Source organism: Ctenopharyngodon idella, chromosome 12 (assembly GCF_019924925.1).
Source record: "Ctenopharyngodon idella isolate HZGC_01 chromosome 12, HZGC01, whole genome shotgun sequence".
Classification (NCBI taxonomy): Eukaryota; Metazoa; Chordata; class Actinopteri; order Cypriniformes; family Xenocyprididae; genus Ctenopharyngodon; species Ctenopharyngodon idella.
Genome location: NC_067231.1, coordinates 21,903,699 through 21,922,175, shown reverse-complemented (window position 1 = coordinate 21,922,175; position 18,477 = coordinate 21,903,699). Strand labels below are relative to the sequence as shown.

Sequence of the window (18,477 nt, the reverse complement as noted above, 5' to 3'; positions counted from 1 at the left end):
ACAGTAACTAAAGGGGGCGGGCCTTTGCCAGAAGCCTTTCCAAACCATGTGATTTTTACAGGAAGTTCCTTCCCCAATGGCATCAGGATGTAGTTTTGAGAGTTGAACCAGTCTGTCAGATAGGGAGGGGCATCGGAAGATACTGCTCAATTTAAAATGAGAAATGGGTGAACATCTCGTCTGCTGGGTCTCATTATAACCCTGCCTTGTGACAGACACCACATTACCGCATCGAAAGAGACCCTTTAAAAGGGGGGGATTTATTTTGTGGAATGAATTACCAAGTATAATTAAAGCTTTAATCTCCTTTTTCCCCTCAACAAAACAATTTTGTATGAACCCAGAGAAGCAATCCAAAATTAATTTACCGCACCAGTGATTAGTATTAATGCTTTGCCATTTTTTTCCTCTTCCGTCGCTTGGCTCTCTCTTGCGCCGAGCTCAGATGAAAGGATATAGCCTGTTGTTACATGCGATATTCATGTGTAATTAACACAAGTCTTGCAGAGCACAGGGGGCAAGCTAGCATGTACTCTTAATAGCTTTCATCCTGGGAACGGCGGCTTTTGTCTCCCGCTGGCAGGGTTAGGGTGTGTGAAACTTTGCTTGTCAAGTCAGTCAGTCATCATGTAAAGCCAGAGTGAACCAACTCTTCACCCTTGCCATGAATGGATGATTTCTATATAGCCAAAAGGTGACAGTGGGTTTTAGATGACTGGATGTCAAATTCCATGCAGAGCTGTTTTTTTTTTGTGGTTTTTGCAGGAAGAGATGGCGAAATGTCAAGAAGCGTGAACTGCCCCTCAGGTCTTCATGCTGCTATGTTTAAAGAGTTTTTCCGCGTTAAAACTTATTTGTGGAGGTGTGTTTAGGTATAACTGTATTTTTTTTTTTTTTTGTATGTTTTCCTTTCTTTTCTGTTCCATTCACCTATTGCCAAAGCTGGATCATGCAGGTTTGCATTTCAAAGCAGCTAATTGTTCAGCTTCTTTATTTGATTACAAATAAAAATACTGGCATTTAAAAGAGACAAATAGCTAAAAAAAATAAAAGCTTTATGTCTCTTTCTATTGTTCTTCCAGTGCAATATTCTTATTTGTTTCTTTTTCAAGAGGTTCCTCTGGTGACCTCCAGACGAAGTGTAAAGTCTTCTTTGATTGGATGAGACCTTCCAAAGCCGGTGTAATGAGGGAATGACAAAGTACCGAACCATGGGATCAATGTTGGAGGTGGAAAGCTGTTCGTTAGCGTAGGTATGTGAACGTCTTTGTGCTGTTTTGTAGGGTGCGAAGGGGATCGATGGTGCGTTTGCTTTGTGTAGGTAAATGATCATTGTGGAGATGGACAGGACCACTTTGTCTTGTGGTCCTAGGGGAACAAAAGACAAATTGGGCTAGAACTCCCATCATCCCTTTCACTCTCAATTCTACAACTTAACACTGGCAGTGATACATACGGAGAAGCTTCAATGACAAACTGGGTCAAATATTTTTCAGCAGCGCTTATAGAAGGTCAAAGGTTACTTTTAAATGGAATTTATTTCCAGGCAGTCAATGTTTAATATTTTATTTGCTGTATTTAAGAACCAACACATTTAGTATGCCTGAAAAAGGAGAGAAGGGACATAAGAGAACTTAAATCAAAAAGATCTTGAAATTTGGAAAGAACTTTTGTACCTACAACATTTTGTTCTGGTCCTTGAATTTGGTCCTGTGTTTGTATTTTCCATACAGACTCAGTATGTGTATTAGTGATGGGGAATTATATGCAGGTTACATAATTGTACCAGTAGGTAGCGACAAATGACTGTCTTAAGTGAGTCATTTGAATCACACACTCATCCGATTAATTTAAACACACTGATCCATTCAGGAAACATGTAATTATCTTAATGAGTGAGTCACTGATTCATTCACTCAATTAAAATAGTGATTAATTCAGAAACAAACATGTATTTGTTTATATGAGTGCTATAGCTGAATTTTTCAGCTATATGTCTATATAAGTGCTATAGCAGGAGTTTGTCTCCCAACATGAAAACATTGAAAGAAAAAATACTGTTGGGAATTCAGACAGATTTATCTTAGCATCATACACAACCAACAATTAACTATGTAATTAAAGTAGGTAAATTCACATGTGATCTAGCTTTACGTGTGGTTTGACACTCTTTATAATTTATGAACGTTTTATGTAAAAAACAGTAGGCTTTTGAGAAACATGCATTAGAGACTAAAAGTACACATTAAATGCTACTAAACCATCCTATATCTGAGAGAACAGGATAATGTATGATTGACCAATCAGAATCGAGTAGTCCAGAAAGTCGTACATGTACACAGTGTATATAAAGTATCTTCAGTGTATGCAGTGCAGTGCAATGCAGTAAATGCCCTCATGTTATTGAAGAAAGAAATATTTATTTATAACCATATTAATCATGATAGTAATAATAATAATCATAATCATAATAATATAATGATTTCATTAATAAACAGTACTGGTTGTTTGAAGCACATTGGATGCATACAGAAAGAAAACTGAAATTTAGAGTACAGATCCAGGACAGCAGAAGTTTCGTCATTTCATTTTAAATAGAATACTTTATATTGGTTTCTTTTTTCTTTAGTTTTTTTCCACGCTTATGTATTTGGAACAGCTTCAAAATTTGAAAAAGAATGAAAGAAAATGAAAACAAACAAAAGAAAAACCCAAAATGATAGATTTGTTGTTGCGTAGAGCTCGTGTTGCACATGAAGAGAACCTTTAATATAATACATTTTATATTGAGATGACAGAGGAAGTAGCTTTTGTATATTTTCAGTAGAAAACAAAGGGGCTGGAAGCACACACACACACACACACACACACACACGCACACGCGCATACACGCTACATTGAAGGTAACTATCACTGAGACAACTAACTTGACTTCCATTCAAACTCTTGTGCTTCGGGGATCTGGCAATGACGATGAGGAAAATCAGGTTGGCAGGAGTTCATTTTTTCCTTTTTCGTGTTGGGAAAAGCAATTGCCAAGATAAGTTTGTCATTTCCATTGGCTTGACTGTGTTTGAATGAAGTTCAAGGGAACTGTGCAGACACAGGTGAGCTGCATAGCTGGTCTAACACCTGCCCTAATATCTAGAGCAGACGACCAGTGTAGATTTGAAGGACGTTTCGGATGAAGGAACAAGTGGCAGATACATGCGCTTGAGCTTCATCGTAGTTCTGACAATAGACTATAAGCAGACTACAGTTTGCATTGGTTCTCTGCTTTGGGTCGAGGAAGACGGCGAATGACTTTGGTGCTCAGGTTAATGGGCTGTTTGGGAGGAAACAGAGAGTAGAGGGAAGACAACAAGCCAAAGAATACAGTGCAAAAGCTGACATATACCTCACAGCAGGGTCGAAAAAACCAGGACATGTAAACAAGTAATGTCTCATACGGACTAAAGCAAAGAAATAAACCCAGAGGTCTCGGATCTCTGTAGAATTGACATCTTTTTGTTAGGTTGTTCAGTCACAATCTCTTCCAGAGCACAATCCGTCACTCGTTTTTTAGAGTCCCTGAAACAACACGCCATCTTCGCCGAAGTTCCTGTAGCTAACTTTCGCATCTGACCCGGCGAACTGTCTTTGATGATCCTTCGAGTAACAAAGTAGTACAGTCGCTGAGATAGGAGCCACCAGCTTTGTAGAAAATAAAGTTTTGTTCTGAGAGGAAAAATGCAGCAAGGAAGAGTAGCATCATTACCTATGGAAGGGAACACATCAGTTCTGTCATGTAACACCTGAGTCCGAGGAAGCGCATGATTTTGCAAAGCTTGGGAATGCTGTCTGTAGAGGTGGGCTATCTATTAAATGTACCATTCCTTCTCACCGAGCCACTGTAAAAAGCGTGAAAACGTGCAGTTGTTATTTTAATGATGTATTTCGACCTGATCTGACCCACTTGCTTTCATCCGTGTAACCTAATGTAGTCAGGTTGATTCAGTCTTGTTAAAATGAAAACGCTGACCTGAATAAAACCAATAAATCTAGATGTTACCAAATGAAGCACATCTTAAGGTAACCTGACAACATTTTTTTTACAGTGTGATAACATACTGCCGTTTTCAACATCGATTATAGAGTGACACCCCTTGACAATGTGGATCAACTGTTTTCCATTTGCATAAAGAGAAAAAAAAAATGAATAAAAGAAAGTGGCTGTCGATAAAAGCCAACGAGCATAATTCTGCTCTGTCTCCTCCAATCGTTTTATGTCTTTCTGCCATTGTCCTGCAGGGTCATGATAATGTCCGTCGGCCCGCTGGAGTGCTCCTGTTACAAAAGAGAGGTGTCAGCTGGACCGTACAGTATCTCCGTCGGGTTTGGCTTCAAAACGAAGACTTGCTTTACCATGTCCACACATTTACAAAGTACTGCTTAAAAAACAAAGACATGTACATAAAAAGTTGAATTACATTCAATAGCTGAACCAAATATACAGACAACAGAAACAATGCCACACGAGTGAAAATCTCTCAGTTCTTGCATAAATCGTCGCCGAAAATAAACCTGGACCACCATCGAGAAACAAAAAAAGGTACAATCCTCTTGAAGGGTCGCAAAGTCACAAATAGATATATCCATATATAAATGTTTTTCATACTGGTAATACAATAATACAACATTAGTAAATGGCTACAATCGACGTTTGACCACGCTGAGCAGCATGTAATTAGTACAACGTTTAAATATATAAGGATGTGTCACTGAAATGGAGCTCATTAGAAGTATAAAGGTAATCGATTTTTAATAAAACTTTGCTCACAACCCCCATGACTAAACTGGCATGTCGTTTTCCACCTTGCAGCGGGCAGGAACCCATTTTCAAGATGGATAGTGAAACTCCCGTGACAATACCGAGAAGACAGCTCCAATTTTCTTAATTTGTAGCCTCATGACACCACATACAAAAGTGTTTACTACACAGCACGGCCACCTCCACAACACTACAATGAAATGCTTTTTGGTAGCCCTGGGCTCCGGGGCCGCCGCGACCCAACACAACTCTATAAAGCCCCCTTCTGCCCGTAACCACTCACACACAAGAACGCACGCACACGCACACATCCCAGGAAAACCTTTCGTATTGTGCTACAAACAACAGCGGGATGACGTCGCATTCCCTACTTCAGATCTGGTGGTTTATTTACAGTGTCTTCTCTTGTCCCATTCGATGCGACACCTGAATAGCAACCTGATGTACTGTAAGTGGAGTCCCATGCAAGTTCGTCTGCCTTCGTTTTGATCACCTAGGCGGGATGAATAACAGCTTTGAGAAGATCGCTGCCCCATGTTAGCGACTAAGCCTTTTCCCCAAGGAAGCAATGTGGTTCAACCCACGACAAAAACCTACAGATGGAAGACCCAGCTGTGCCATGTATTCAAGGGCTTTGGGTGAAGAGGGGCCACATGGAATCGTGTCTGGTGGGCCTTCAGCCTCTCTGCCCGGCCTCCTTGCGCAGGCCGGACAAGGAGGTCTGCGGTGGGAGGAGGGTGGGGGGTGTGAAGGACCAACATGTACACCCCCCACCCCCCCTCCTACAGCACTAATTCATCACTCTGTTGCTATTTGCACTATTTGTACTATTTTTTTCTTCACTTCTTTTTTGTAACATATTTATACAGACATATATATCGCTATATAGATATATACACTCATCTTTTTCATCTTTTTGAAACCATAAACTTAAAAAAGTTTAGAAAAATAAAAAGTTTTATGATGACCTCTCCTCTTCTCCTCCACCTGAAAGGCTGTCCCAGGTGAAAGCTAACCCCTTTTTTTCATCCACAGCTTGGCTGCGTCAGTCTTTCGTCCCTACAGAGATATATAATGCCTTCTCCTGACAGCCTCGGTGTAAGGATTTCCTCTTAACTTCTTTTTGTATGTTTTTTTTTTTCATTGACACTTTTCTTCCTTTATCCTTTTTGTTCCTTTTTAGCCGATGCTCTTCTCCACTGTCTTCTTTCTTTATATTTACTATAAATGCAAAAGAAAAAGAGAAAACATGAGTTAATTTGCATTGTGTGCTGTTGAACTGCATGAAGACTATTTAATATGCACATACAGTGGGGTCCAAAAGTCGGAGACCATTAGTGAAAATGTTTCTGTTTTGCATTTTTATAATTTAAGAAATGTCCATTCCAAACTGTAAGCATGACAATTTAAAGGAAAAATGTAATTGAATAATTCCTATGAAATAATAGTATTATTAAAAATAATGTTTTTTTTTTTCACTTTTTTCCATTACAATTTTTCTATTACAAATTATATTATCAACATAATGATTTGAAGGAAAAATTCGACTGAAATGATGATGATGATAATAATAATAATAATATTAGTAATAATAATCATTATTATTTTTTATTAATTTCCAATAGAAATGATCAGCATAACAATTCGAAGGAAAAAAATCAACTGAAAAATTCCTATGAAATAATAATAAATAATAACAGAATCATTCAAGATGCCATGAACTCAACAAAAAAATAAATTTATAATTTTTATAAAATTAAAACCTGATGATCATGTTATCCAGCAAAATTTGAGATTGATCCAAAGAGGATCTTGTGCTTCAATGGAAGCAAGAATGGGGCCGTCGTGGCTTAATGGTTAAGAGAGTCAGACTTGTAACCCGAAGGTTGCTGGTTCGATTCTCAATACCGGCAGGTATTCAATACCCATAACTAAGGTGCCCTTGAGCAAGGCACCTACTGCACCCCCAATCACTCCCCGGGCGCCACAGCAATGACTGCCCCCTGCTCCGGGTGTGTGTCCACAGTTTGTAGTGTGTGTTCACTACTCACTGCTCCTGATGACCTAGAAATAGTGCAGAATCTGAAATAGTTCTTATAATTTACAATTTAATCATAAATGTTTGTTTTCCATTTTTCTAAATCCTACACCTTTATTCCCAGGTTTAAATTACATTCTGAATCCCAGATTTTCAATTTGGTCTCAGACTTTTGGACTTGCTGATCTAAAAGAAACTAATTACAACAATAAAAATGCAAATCATGTAGCAGGAAAATATATTCTGATTACATTATCTTCCATGCACCGGCTCAATATCAGAAACAATCCTTGGGTGTAACGCTAAACACACATTGTGGAATTATCTCCCAAATCCTGGATTAGAGTAACTGAAGTGAAAATAGGGCTCAGCGGGGAGAGCTTCCACTAAATTTTCAGCATAATGAGCGAACCGGATTGATCAGAGGCTCTGTGATATCGTTGCAGTCTGAGGAGGATGTTCGAAACTGAGCTGAGAAGACGTCCACCGGACAGGAAGAGAAAAGCACAGAGAAAGGGGTGGAGGAGGAGGAGATTCCGGGGTGTCCTGGGGGCTCTCATCCTGACAGAAGCTCTCTAATTCAGGGAGATGTGGTGCTGCGCGGAGGAGCCTCAGAAGAGGGAGCGAGCTGACTTTAATTTTAACATGACTTTGTAGTTCTTCACCCATCCCTGGAGGAGCACACAGATGTGCTCCGGCATACTGATCATGCCCAATGATGGGCCTCTGTTCTCTGCTTGGGGCGTAATATCTCTGGAACAGACATGGGATCCTCAAGTTTTTGCTTGACAAACATGAACAGAAATCGACTGAGGGAGATGTAAAACTGTTGGTGGGCAGCCATGTCGATAACGCTGGTAACATGATACATGCTAACCCCCCTTTTCAACATCCAAGTCCTATTGACTATTTAAGTGACAAAATTGACAAAATTAAAAAAATACAATGAAATAAAAAATATAATAAATTTAAAACAATTAAAATACTTTTGAACGGTAGCATATACGTATATATATATATATATTGAACTACTGTTCAAAAGTTTGGGGTCAGCAAGTTATTAAAAGAAATTAACACTTTTATGCATTAAGGATCCATTAAATGAATCAAAAGTGACAGTAAAGACATTTATAATGTTACAAAAGATTTATATTTCAAATAAATGCTGTTCTTTTGAACTGTCTATTCATTAAAGAATCCTGTGAAAAAATATATTTCACCATTCCCACAAAAATATAAAGCAATGTTTTCAACATTGTAAATAAGAAGTGTTTCTTAAATGACAAATCAGCATATTAGAATGATTTCTGAAGGATCATGTGACACTTAAGACTGCAGTAATGATGCTAAAAAAATTCAGATATGCCATCACAGGAATAAATTGCTTTTTAAAAATATATTAAAATAGAAAACAATTATTTTAAATTGTAATAATATTCCACAATATTACTGTTTTTACTGTATTTTTGATCAAATAATTGCAGCCTTGAGACATCTTTCAAAAACAGTAAAAAATCTTACCGACCCCAAACTTTTAAACAATAGCGTATATATAAAACATTTACATTAAAAAAATAAATATTACTAAATGAACATCCATTTGCTTCAAGTCTAGCAAAACAGAAAAAAACTAAACACAGAGAGATATAATTTTCCTTTTATTTAGACACAAAAATTGCTTTAGTATTACTTATTTTTTATTTTATGTACATAGCTTTATCTACTGAATCTTGAAGTCCAAAAACAAATGGCTATGCGAGAGCAGAATGTACCAGTTGGATTTTAACAGATGACGTGATTCATATAAGCTGAAACTTTCACAATGTAAGCCTACATGAAATGGACAGCAAGAACACATTTAATACTACAGGTTATACATACAAAAAATGACTGCGATATGTGCTCACATATATTTATATGTATATATATATATATATATAGTATTATGTACAAAGAGTACAGTTTTTGCTTCTTTTTTTATTTAAAAAAAACATTTTCTAAAAATCCCCTGACAGAAGAAAATTGCACAATGAAACAGCACAAGGAACAGACACAATTTTAAATGACAGAAAGTTAATGAGGTAACAGCAGATATAATGTTAAACTGCGTTATCGTCCAGTGTGACCCAGTTCGGGTCTATTATTGGCATAATTCTATGCTATTTAAGCCGTTGCATTGAGCATGTGAAATAAACAATTATATTATATTGTTAACTTCTATTTAAAATTTAAATAAATAAATAATGTTTTTAGCTTCTAATTCCATCCTGTTTGCACCCTCAAACAGACCTCTCAGTAAATTAACATTTGTGCCATCAATTTGAGAGAGATGAAAATCTGCTGCTATGTGGACTGGCCCCTGGCCCAGGGTGCCATCTTACAAATCACTGCATTAACAGAGCTAATTAAACAGGCAATCTTTTAATGGCCCACTGCGGCGTCCATGCAAGACGGAGACTTCCATCTTGTCAATCTGCAAGCTCACACATTCATTTAGACGACTGCAAACTGTCTCCTCAGCAGTCATTTCATGCTCAGCACGGTGTTTTCTCTCTCTGCCTAAATGCTGGAATTAAATAAATGGGTGATTGAGTCCTAATATAGTCGCTTGATTAGTTTAATTGTCTGAAATAGAGATGGAAATGCCTTAGTCAAGAATATGATAGTCTTTTGCATGAATTAACTCAATCAGATTCATTTACAATTCTGCATAGATATTTAACAAGAGGAAGTGTGATTTATACGGTTAAACTAAACATGTCGTTTTGCCACTTTTTAGGTCAAAACACGTGGTTGGAAGCACCGAACGCGATGAGAATTTCATTTCAAAAAGGCTGGTAAATGACCACTCTTGAGTACAGCCACTTTAGGATATGTAAATGCAACAAAGTCAATTAAAATTGTGTCTTCCACATAAATTAAACTGAGGTCAGAGGGCAGCGTAAATACCTTCCCCATGTAAGGAAAAAAGGACATAAATTTAAATATCTCAACAACACACAGCACAGAGTTATTGACTCACATCTGGACATAATATGCTCTCTCCTCTCCTCAGAAAAGGTATAAACAATTTGGATTTAAAGCCTATTATATTCTATTATATAAAAACATCACCACATTATATTCTTAAGGGTGTATACAAAAGAAAGGACTTTGTACTTTGTATGTTTAACACATAGTGGCAATGTTTTCATATGCCACACCTGTCTTGTTTTTCGTTTTCAAACTGATCAACACCAACAACACATTGTTCAAAGTCAGACATAATAAAAATGTAAAGAAAAATAAGTAATAACTTCATAAAGCTTGAATAGAGAAAATAAAATCACAATGTTATTTACAGTGCATGTTAAATCAGGTATTCCATTCCCACAGAGGAGCGTTTATCCTTTGCATTTTTGTTTCTGATAAACAACAGATGGAATATTTCAGGAAAATAAGGCTTTTTTAGTCCACTTTTAAACACTTCTCCCAAATGAAAACCTTTACAGAGCCCCACACATGACATGCGCACAAAAATATAGATATATCAAAGCCACAAATTAAGAATTTATTCTCTCATTTTAGTAAATCATGGCCATGAATTGAGAATTAATTCCCACGATTTATTAATTCGTTCCCTCATTTCAATAAATGATTGAATTGAACTAAAACATGGGAATGAATTATTACAACATTGCCACAATTTAGTAAAATGTAGGAACAAATTATTTTATAGTGCGCCCAATTTACTTAAAGGGTTAGTTCACCCAAAAATGAAAATAATGTCATTAATTACTCACCCTCATGCCGTTCCACACCCGTAAGACCTTCGTTAATCTTCGGAACACAAATTTAGATATTTTTGTTGAAATCCGATGGCTCAATGAGGCCTGCATAGCCAGCAATGACATTTTCTCTCTCAAGATCCATTAATGTACTAAAAATATATTTAAATGAAGCATGAAGCAGTGTTTTGAAATCTGCCATCACTATATAAGTCGTTATTTTGTTTTTTTGGTGCACCAAAAATATTCTCGTCGCTTTATAATATTAATATTGAACCACTGTACTCACATGAACTGATTTAAATAAGTTTTTAGTACATTAATGGATCTTGAGAGAGGAAATGTCGTTGCTGACTATGCAGGCCTCACTGAACCATCGGATTTCAACGAAAATATATTAATTTGCGTTCTGAAGATGAATGAAGGTGTGGAACTGCATGAGGGTGAGTAATAAATGACATTATTTTCATTTTTGGGTGAACTAACCCTTGAAAACGAGGGGTTACACTTTATTTTACAGCGCCATAGTTACATTGTACTTACTCAAATAAGTACTGAGTACTATTAGTAACCTACATGTACTTACTATAGAGTTACAGTTAGGGTTAGGTTTAGGTTTAGTTACTTGTAATTATGCATAATTTACTGTTATTACTGTAGTAAGTACATGTAGTAATGTGTAACTATGGCATTGTGAAACTAATTAGTAAAACGTGCCGATGTATTAGTAAGTTGCGGGAACAAATTGTTAATTTGCAGCCATGATATACATATTCAATATTGATTTAATAAAATTTTGTTTTGCTAACGCTAGTGCAGACTACATAAACGCCTGCCTGTGCAGCTTTCTAAGTTTTTCCCCCTTTTTCTTAGAGCCATCTGAGCCGCACGCAGCACTAGGGGAACAAGGACACATTCGTTTAGGTGAAATATTATGTTGCGCTGTAGATTTCTCCCTACAAAGGTGGAAAAAAGCAATGCATCTAATCTATGTTTTACAATAGGCTGCTGTGATTTCACACTCACGGGAGAACGGTGTGTCTGAAGAGGCAGCCACAACAGCTATGGTAATAGACTGAGCAGAACGGCTGTGCCACGCGCCTGGCTGGCCTAGTGTATCTCCAAATGAGATCAGTGGTTATTGACTCAATGCTGTTATCTTTAATCTGTGGAGTAAATTACTTTGGATGCTGCCTCTCTACCCTGGTTTCTTTCCCCTTCTTCTATAACTCCACCCTTACAATTCCATTTGAGGGGTGCAGGCTGCTATTTACTGGCCCGGGTGTGTGTGTGTGTGTGAGACACGAGGACATGATCAACGCTCAGAGGAACCAGGAAACGAGGGAGGCCCTATTTCACTGGGAGGATTACTGCCACCCCCAACTCTTTCTTTCTCATTCTTCTTCTCTCTCTTCTCTAAAGGCCTGGCATGTCTTATCACAGGTCCTGTATAAAGTGCTGGGCCTCGGGGAATGTCACCTTGGGGGAAAATCTCTCACCTTATAGTGCACAAGTGCTTCTCCATTGAGAAAGGAACATTAGGGATCATATCGCTGGATCTTTATGAAAATAGATCAGTAAACAGAGCATTCAAGCCTCATTCCACATTAAGATACAGCTCATTTTTTATGTTAACTAATGTTTGGGTGAATATATTCCTGTTGCATTTATAAAACCTATTTATATATACAAATGTTCAAAGGTATGGGGTCAGTATGATTTTTATTTATTTATTTTTTATAATTAATACTTTTATTCAACAAAAATGCATTACATTGATGACAAGTGACAAGACATTTATAAATGTTACAAAAGATTTAATTTCAAATAAATGCTGTGCTTTTGAACGAAAATGTTTTCTGAGTGACAAGTCAGTATATTAGAATGATTTCTGAAGGATCATGTGACACTTAAGAATGGAGTAATGATGTTAAAATTCAGCTTTGTCATCACAGGAATGAATTGCATTTTAAAATATATTACAACAGAAAACAGTTATTTTACATTGTAATAATATTTCACAATATTACTGCTTTTTACTGTATTATTTATTAAATAAAAGCAGACTTGGTGAGCATAAGAGATCTTTCGTAAGCATTTAATAATCATACCAATCCCAAACCTTTGAACAGTTTGAACGCATTTTTCATGTGTGCGCGAACATATTTTGTTGTATATATTTATTATTAATTGATTAGAGAAGTTACTTGTTCTATAAGAGGTTGTCAGACCCTATATGAAGAGTATGTTTGCCTCTTTCCTAATTGTTTCCCTGCACAATATCGGTAACACTTTATTTTAAGGTGACGTATTACACGTTACTACATGTACTTACTATAGCAATAACAGTAAATTATGCATAATTACAAGTAACTAACCCTAAACCTAACCCTAACCATAACTCTATAGTAAGTACATGTCAGTTAATTAATATTACTCAGTACTTGTTTGAGTAAATACAATGTTACTACGTCATCTTAAAATAAAGTGTAACCCAACATCTTATATCTTCCCGCTCCTATTAGGAATTCTTAGGCTGGCCTGTCCTCCACATACATTTTGGACCTGACTAAAAATGTCCCGAAGATCTATGACTAGGTCGCATACTCCCAGTGCTTAACACGTAACTCAACAGCAAATCAATACTGGAACATGTTGTTTAGAACATCATAAGCGGTACTCTCTGCAAAGGGTGCAGTTTCCCAAGGGTAGTGGGATGTCTTTTATTTTAGATATATTCATTCCTATAGTCTGGTTCCTGTTATATCCCTGCATCTTTGTTAGTTAAAATTATAATAAAAGTTATTTTCAAGCGGACTGCATCTTCCATATTAACACAAGCCTGATGGAAATTTCAGCAATGAACGGTAATTGCTCCCCCTGTCATCACTGTTGTTGCAGTGGGATTCTGGACATCTCATCAGCTAGAGGGTGCAATAGACCGTGTAGTGGGGAAGTGTTCTCTCTTTCCACATTACCGCACTATGTTTATTTACAGAATGCTTTCTGAACAGCAGAAGCGGCCTTGATTAAGTGTACGCTCTTTATGTGACATCTAACAGATTAAAACCGAAGGAAACCTTGCTGAGGGCATTCCTTCATGAATATTTGCTTTGATACAGGCAGACGTGTTTGTACACAGGTTTCGTTAAAAATAGGAATTGTAAGAAAACATCAACATTATATCATATATTTACTATGATGTAAGATTATTTCATTGTTAGATATGTTGCTATTATTGCCTGTAAATAATAAAAGTAGATTTTTATTATTATGAGAAAATATAACCCGAGTTGCTGATTTTATTGCTTTGTTAAAATAAGAACTTAATTATTATTATTATTATGGTAACACTTTACAATAAGTTCTCATTTTTTTAATATTAGTTTAAAAAACTAACATGAACTAAGAATAAAAAATATATTTTTACAGCATATATTAACCTTAGTTCATAAAAATGTCTATCGCTGTGTCCGAAATCGAATACTTCTCTACTATATAGTACGCAAAAACAGTATGTGAACAGAGTGGTATGTCCGAATTTATAGTATTCGAAAAACAGTACCCGGATGACTCACTTCCGGCGAGATTCTAAAGCGTGCAAAAGATGGACACTTTAATGTCCTATGAGGCCACGGGAGAGGATTTGTGAATTGAGTTGAAGGGACGTAACTGACACTGGTAAGTCATGTGACAGTAACAACATGGCGGATGTAGTACGTCCGAATTCATTCATACTACATGCATTCGTACTATATAGAATGTACCTTTTCAACGGTCGTGAAGTAAATTTAAATTCAAGAGTACGCAATTTCGGATGCAGCTTATGTTCATTTGAGTTCACAGTGCAGTGAATTTTGATCTTAAAAATGTAATAGTAAATGTCAAGATTAAGATTAATAGAGATCAATAAATGCTGTAGAAGTATTGTTATTTGTTAGTTTATGTTAACTAATGTAGGTAACTAATGCTGACAAACGAAACCTTATTGTAAAGTGTTACCATAATAATAATAATAATAATAATTATTATTATTATCATTGGTGTATAAATGGAAATAGTAATAATAATAATAATATTTTATTGTGGAAAAAATAAGTATATCAAATACTAAATCCCGAAATGTATTTAAGTCCATCTGTGGCAATGGAATACTTTTTACCAAATATTAAAAAAATCTTGACATCAATCTCGCCAAATGACAGTTGCAATCATACAGACAGTAAAATCATTGAGTTATATAACAGTACGTCAAAGTGAAAGAGGGTGTGAGTGACAGAGAATTACTTGAAAATCTTCATCTTGTAGCTAACTATCAGTTTAAACACTACAACAATATAGTTTTGGTAAACAATCATAGACTCCATAAGAGATTTGTAAATGAATGTTTCCCTTTGATATTTACTGGAGGAAAAATAGTAAGGCTATATTAGTAGTTTACAGATAGCATAAGCAAACCTTAGAGGTTTTTCTTTTCATATTGTAATGAATAGCAGTCATCATCACTTCTAGTAAGTGGGTGTTCAGTGGGGCCTTTAATGCAAAAATTGCAAATATACGTATGCGAGTCTAGCGCTGCTGTTGTTTTGCTCAAGTTGCTCATTCCTGTGCCATTTAGTAAGGCAAATAAACTCACTTCCTGGCCCACTCCCTGTCCACATAAATCAGCTGAGCTCATGCCCATAAATCTACGCCGCGACTAAATGAGAAAACTCATTGGACAGCACCCCCTCCCCCCCTCTCTGTCACTCAGCCCCTCCCCTCCCGGACCACACATTTCAATACAAACAAAACAGATTCCAAATCAATAGCCAAGCAACAGAAATGCTGGATAACCGCAGGATGATACGCAGAGCTTTAGCCCAAATGTGACTGTTCGGGGAAGGTTCGCGCTTTGCGAACCTTGAAGGTGGAGGTGGGTGGGTTGTTTGTTTGTGTTTTGTTTGTTTGTTTGTTTGTTTGGTCGGGGGATTGATTCTCTCTCTAGTAGGGTGTGAAGCGACTGTAACCTCCTCTGTAAAGGCTAGCCTGCAACATCAAAGATGAAAAAACAAAAATGACCCAATCAGTGTTAAATAGATTCTCTGGGGTGAACAGTTGAAATTTTCTTCCCTTTCGTCTCGTTTAGATTTTGGAATGAAATTACAGTGTGATTTTCAAGGCAAGTGGGTGTCAGAGTTCAGAGTTTCACAGTTCAACCGGGTTGCGACTGAAACAGGCTGCTGAATCCTGCTGGTGTATTTCATCAGCTGCTCTTTATCGAACCTCTCCATCATGGCCGCCTGGCCCTCAGGTTGATCTGATTGGAGACATCTAACACACACTGCTTTCTCAGACCTCTCCTTAACCGGACTGCGGTAGCACCCACTCCGCTCTTGCCAAATACAAAAAAACTTCAAAGGCTCTATGGGCCGTTCTCCTCAGCTCCAACCCTGTGCAAAATACACACGCCTTAAACGTGGAATGAATTCTGTTCTAACAGAGAGCAAAGCAAACTAACTTTTTTCTAACCCTCAGAGGGGCTCATTATTAAATACTTTTAACTTGTGATCTGATGGTCAAATATGATTTAATGATATTCATTTCATTCTCAGCAGGCTCAGTGCAAGTACTGAGAGGAGTTCTGCTCATTTGAGTCGCAACCGGTTCGGTCCTGGAATCACTGAGAACTCTGAGTGCTCACCTCGGCCCCCCTGCGGCCCTCGTTCGACCGGAGGAGCGCCGAAGGATATTTGCTATGTCTTAAAGTGGCAAATTGAAGTCTTGAGAAAGGGAGGAAAATTTGAAAAAAAAAAAAGGAAAAAGGAGGCAAAAAAAGCAACACAGGCCACAGTTTTAATTAAGTAAATGAAGAGGAAAAAAATGGTCTTAATTAATGAAAGCTTTTAGCTAGCAGCTGCACCGGGGAATAGTACGGTTTTGAGAATCACACGGATGTCGACTTGGTAAATTCCAGTCATTTGTCTTAGGCAGAGTGTTTGTCCAATAAGCCTCATGGGCAGGGGGAGGTGGGTGCGATGGAATCTTTTTTTTTTCTCTTTCTTTTTTCCCCGTCGTTCTCCCTCTATCTCTCGCCTTTTCTTTAATCTCCCTCGGCACGCTGCTGCACGAGCTTGATGGTCGTTAATCTTGAGAAAAGTCCCGACCAACAGCCGCAAAAAAACAAATCATAAAGAGTTTTCTCTTTTTGTGTTCAGATAGGAGTTTTAGAATTTTTCATCTTTGATGTTAGCTGCAAAAGCTAGCTAAAAACAAACATTAACGGGACGATGATCCCCCACATCAGATTGAGAATGCTGATATGCAAAGGAAAACGTCTCTTTTGGAAGGTCTAATCAAGTGTCAGTATGCTGGGTTACTCCATTGCATTTAATGAGATACAAAGTGCCCAGGATCCATCTTGACAAACTGTCACATACACATATATCAGCTGATGAGTCTCAGAATATGGAAACATATATCTACACTCCTGACATCATTAATGCAAATGCAAACAGGGTCCAAAATTAACACTTTCCAAGCGCCAAATGCGAGAACAAATTGGCTTTGGCGAGTAAATAAAACACTTCGCCAGTTGCAACATTACATGGGTTTATCTGCAAGAATCAATCAATCAATCAATCAATCAATCAATCAATCAATCAATCTATCTATCTATCTATCTATCTATCTATCTATCTATTATCTATCTATCTATCTATCTATCTATCTATCTATCTATCTATCTATCATTGCATGGCTAGTAAATTTATGGCTGGTAATTTTGGACCCTGAATAAGTTCATGTACAATATTTAAGACTTCAGCCACCCCAACTACATATCTCCAGCTCACAGCGCATGCTTCATTCAATATTCGTTTCATAGTATTTCCAATTATTCTATTCATAATTCGATTCAATTTAACAGAATGCACAGCAATATCTTTCAGCATTATTATGGTTGCACTGGGCTCTGGCTTGTATTTTGTTGGGGTGCTCAGGTCTGTGTAATGTTAGGGCATGGATGAATGTTTCATGACTCACCATAGTGCCCACGCTGTACGTGGCTGCAGGTCCAATCGTGTGGTGATAAGGGTCTGCTGTTGCATAGACTCTGCCATAGCTACAGGGAAAGGAAGAAACGGAGGGAGCATTGAAGCTTCGAGAAGATGGTATGCTCCAGTGAGTGCTGTTCATTTGAACTAGATCCATTATCACTACACCCTTCCTCCCTCTCTCTTGCCCTCTCTTTCTTCCTGTCTGATAAAAATGCAATCACTGGCTTGCCATAAATACATGGTATAAAGGTAAGAGTGTGTTAAAAGTGATAGGTGCTCTGTTATTGTTTTGGAGTAAAAGTATTTTTATCTTATGAGCATGTAGTAAAAATTATATTGGTAAGAGAGGGACAAGACACAGAAAAGAAATGTAGAAAAGAGAAAAGTAGAAACAGGAAAGAGAAAAGAACAGCAGCATCGCAATTTTTAGTCAGAAAGTCATGTTAGTTTGTATTCTTTTATCACAATATCACAATTAAGTGAACATTGGGATGTATTCAAAATAATTAAATTTTCTTGGTTTGAGAGCATGTCGAGTTTTTTTATATATATATTAGGAAATCTTCCAGGTGTTTCTTTATTTTTGTCATTCCTCTAATCAAAAGGTTTCAAAAAAATCCCTTTCCATTTTAGAATTTGTAAAATACCTGGTAACACTTTACAATAAGGTTTCATTAGTTAACTACTTACTTTAACATGAACTAATACTGTACTTCAACAGAATTTATTAATCTTAAGTTAATTTCAACGTTTACTAATACATTATTAAAATCAAGAGTTGTATTTGTTAACATTAGTTAATGCACTGTGAACTAAGACGAACAA

At 37.0% G+C, this 18,477-nt stretch overlaps 1 protein-coding gene across 1 annotated transcript in view; it reads right to left on the bottom strand.

Annotated features, from left to right (window-relative positions):
• Window positions 1-15,381: 15,381 nt before the first annotated feature.
• Window positions 15,382-18,477, bottom strand: part of rbfox3a (RNA binding fox-1 homolog 3a) — a 395,081-nt gene continuing 391,985 nt past the window's right edge. Inside the window, 2 exon segments of the mRNA XM_051914271.1 lie at window positions 15,382-15,643; window positions 17,639-17,717. Of these exon segments, the coding sequence (XP_051770231.1) occupies window positions 15,599-15,643; window positions 17,639-17,717 (124 nt within the window). The 3' untranslated portion in view covers window positions 15,382-15,598.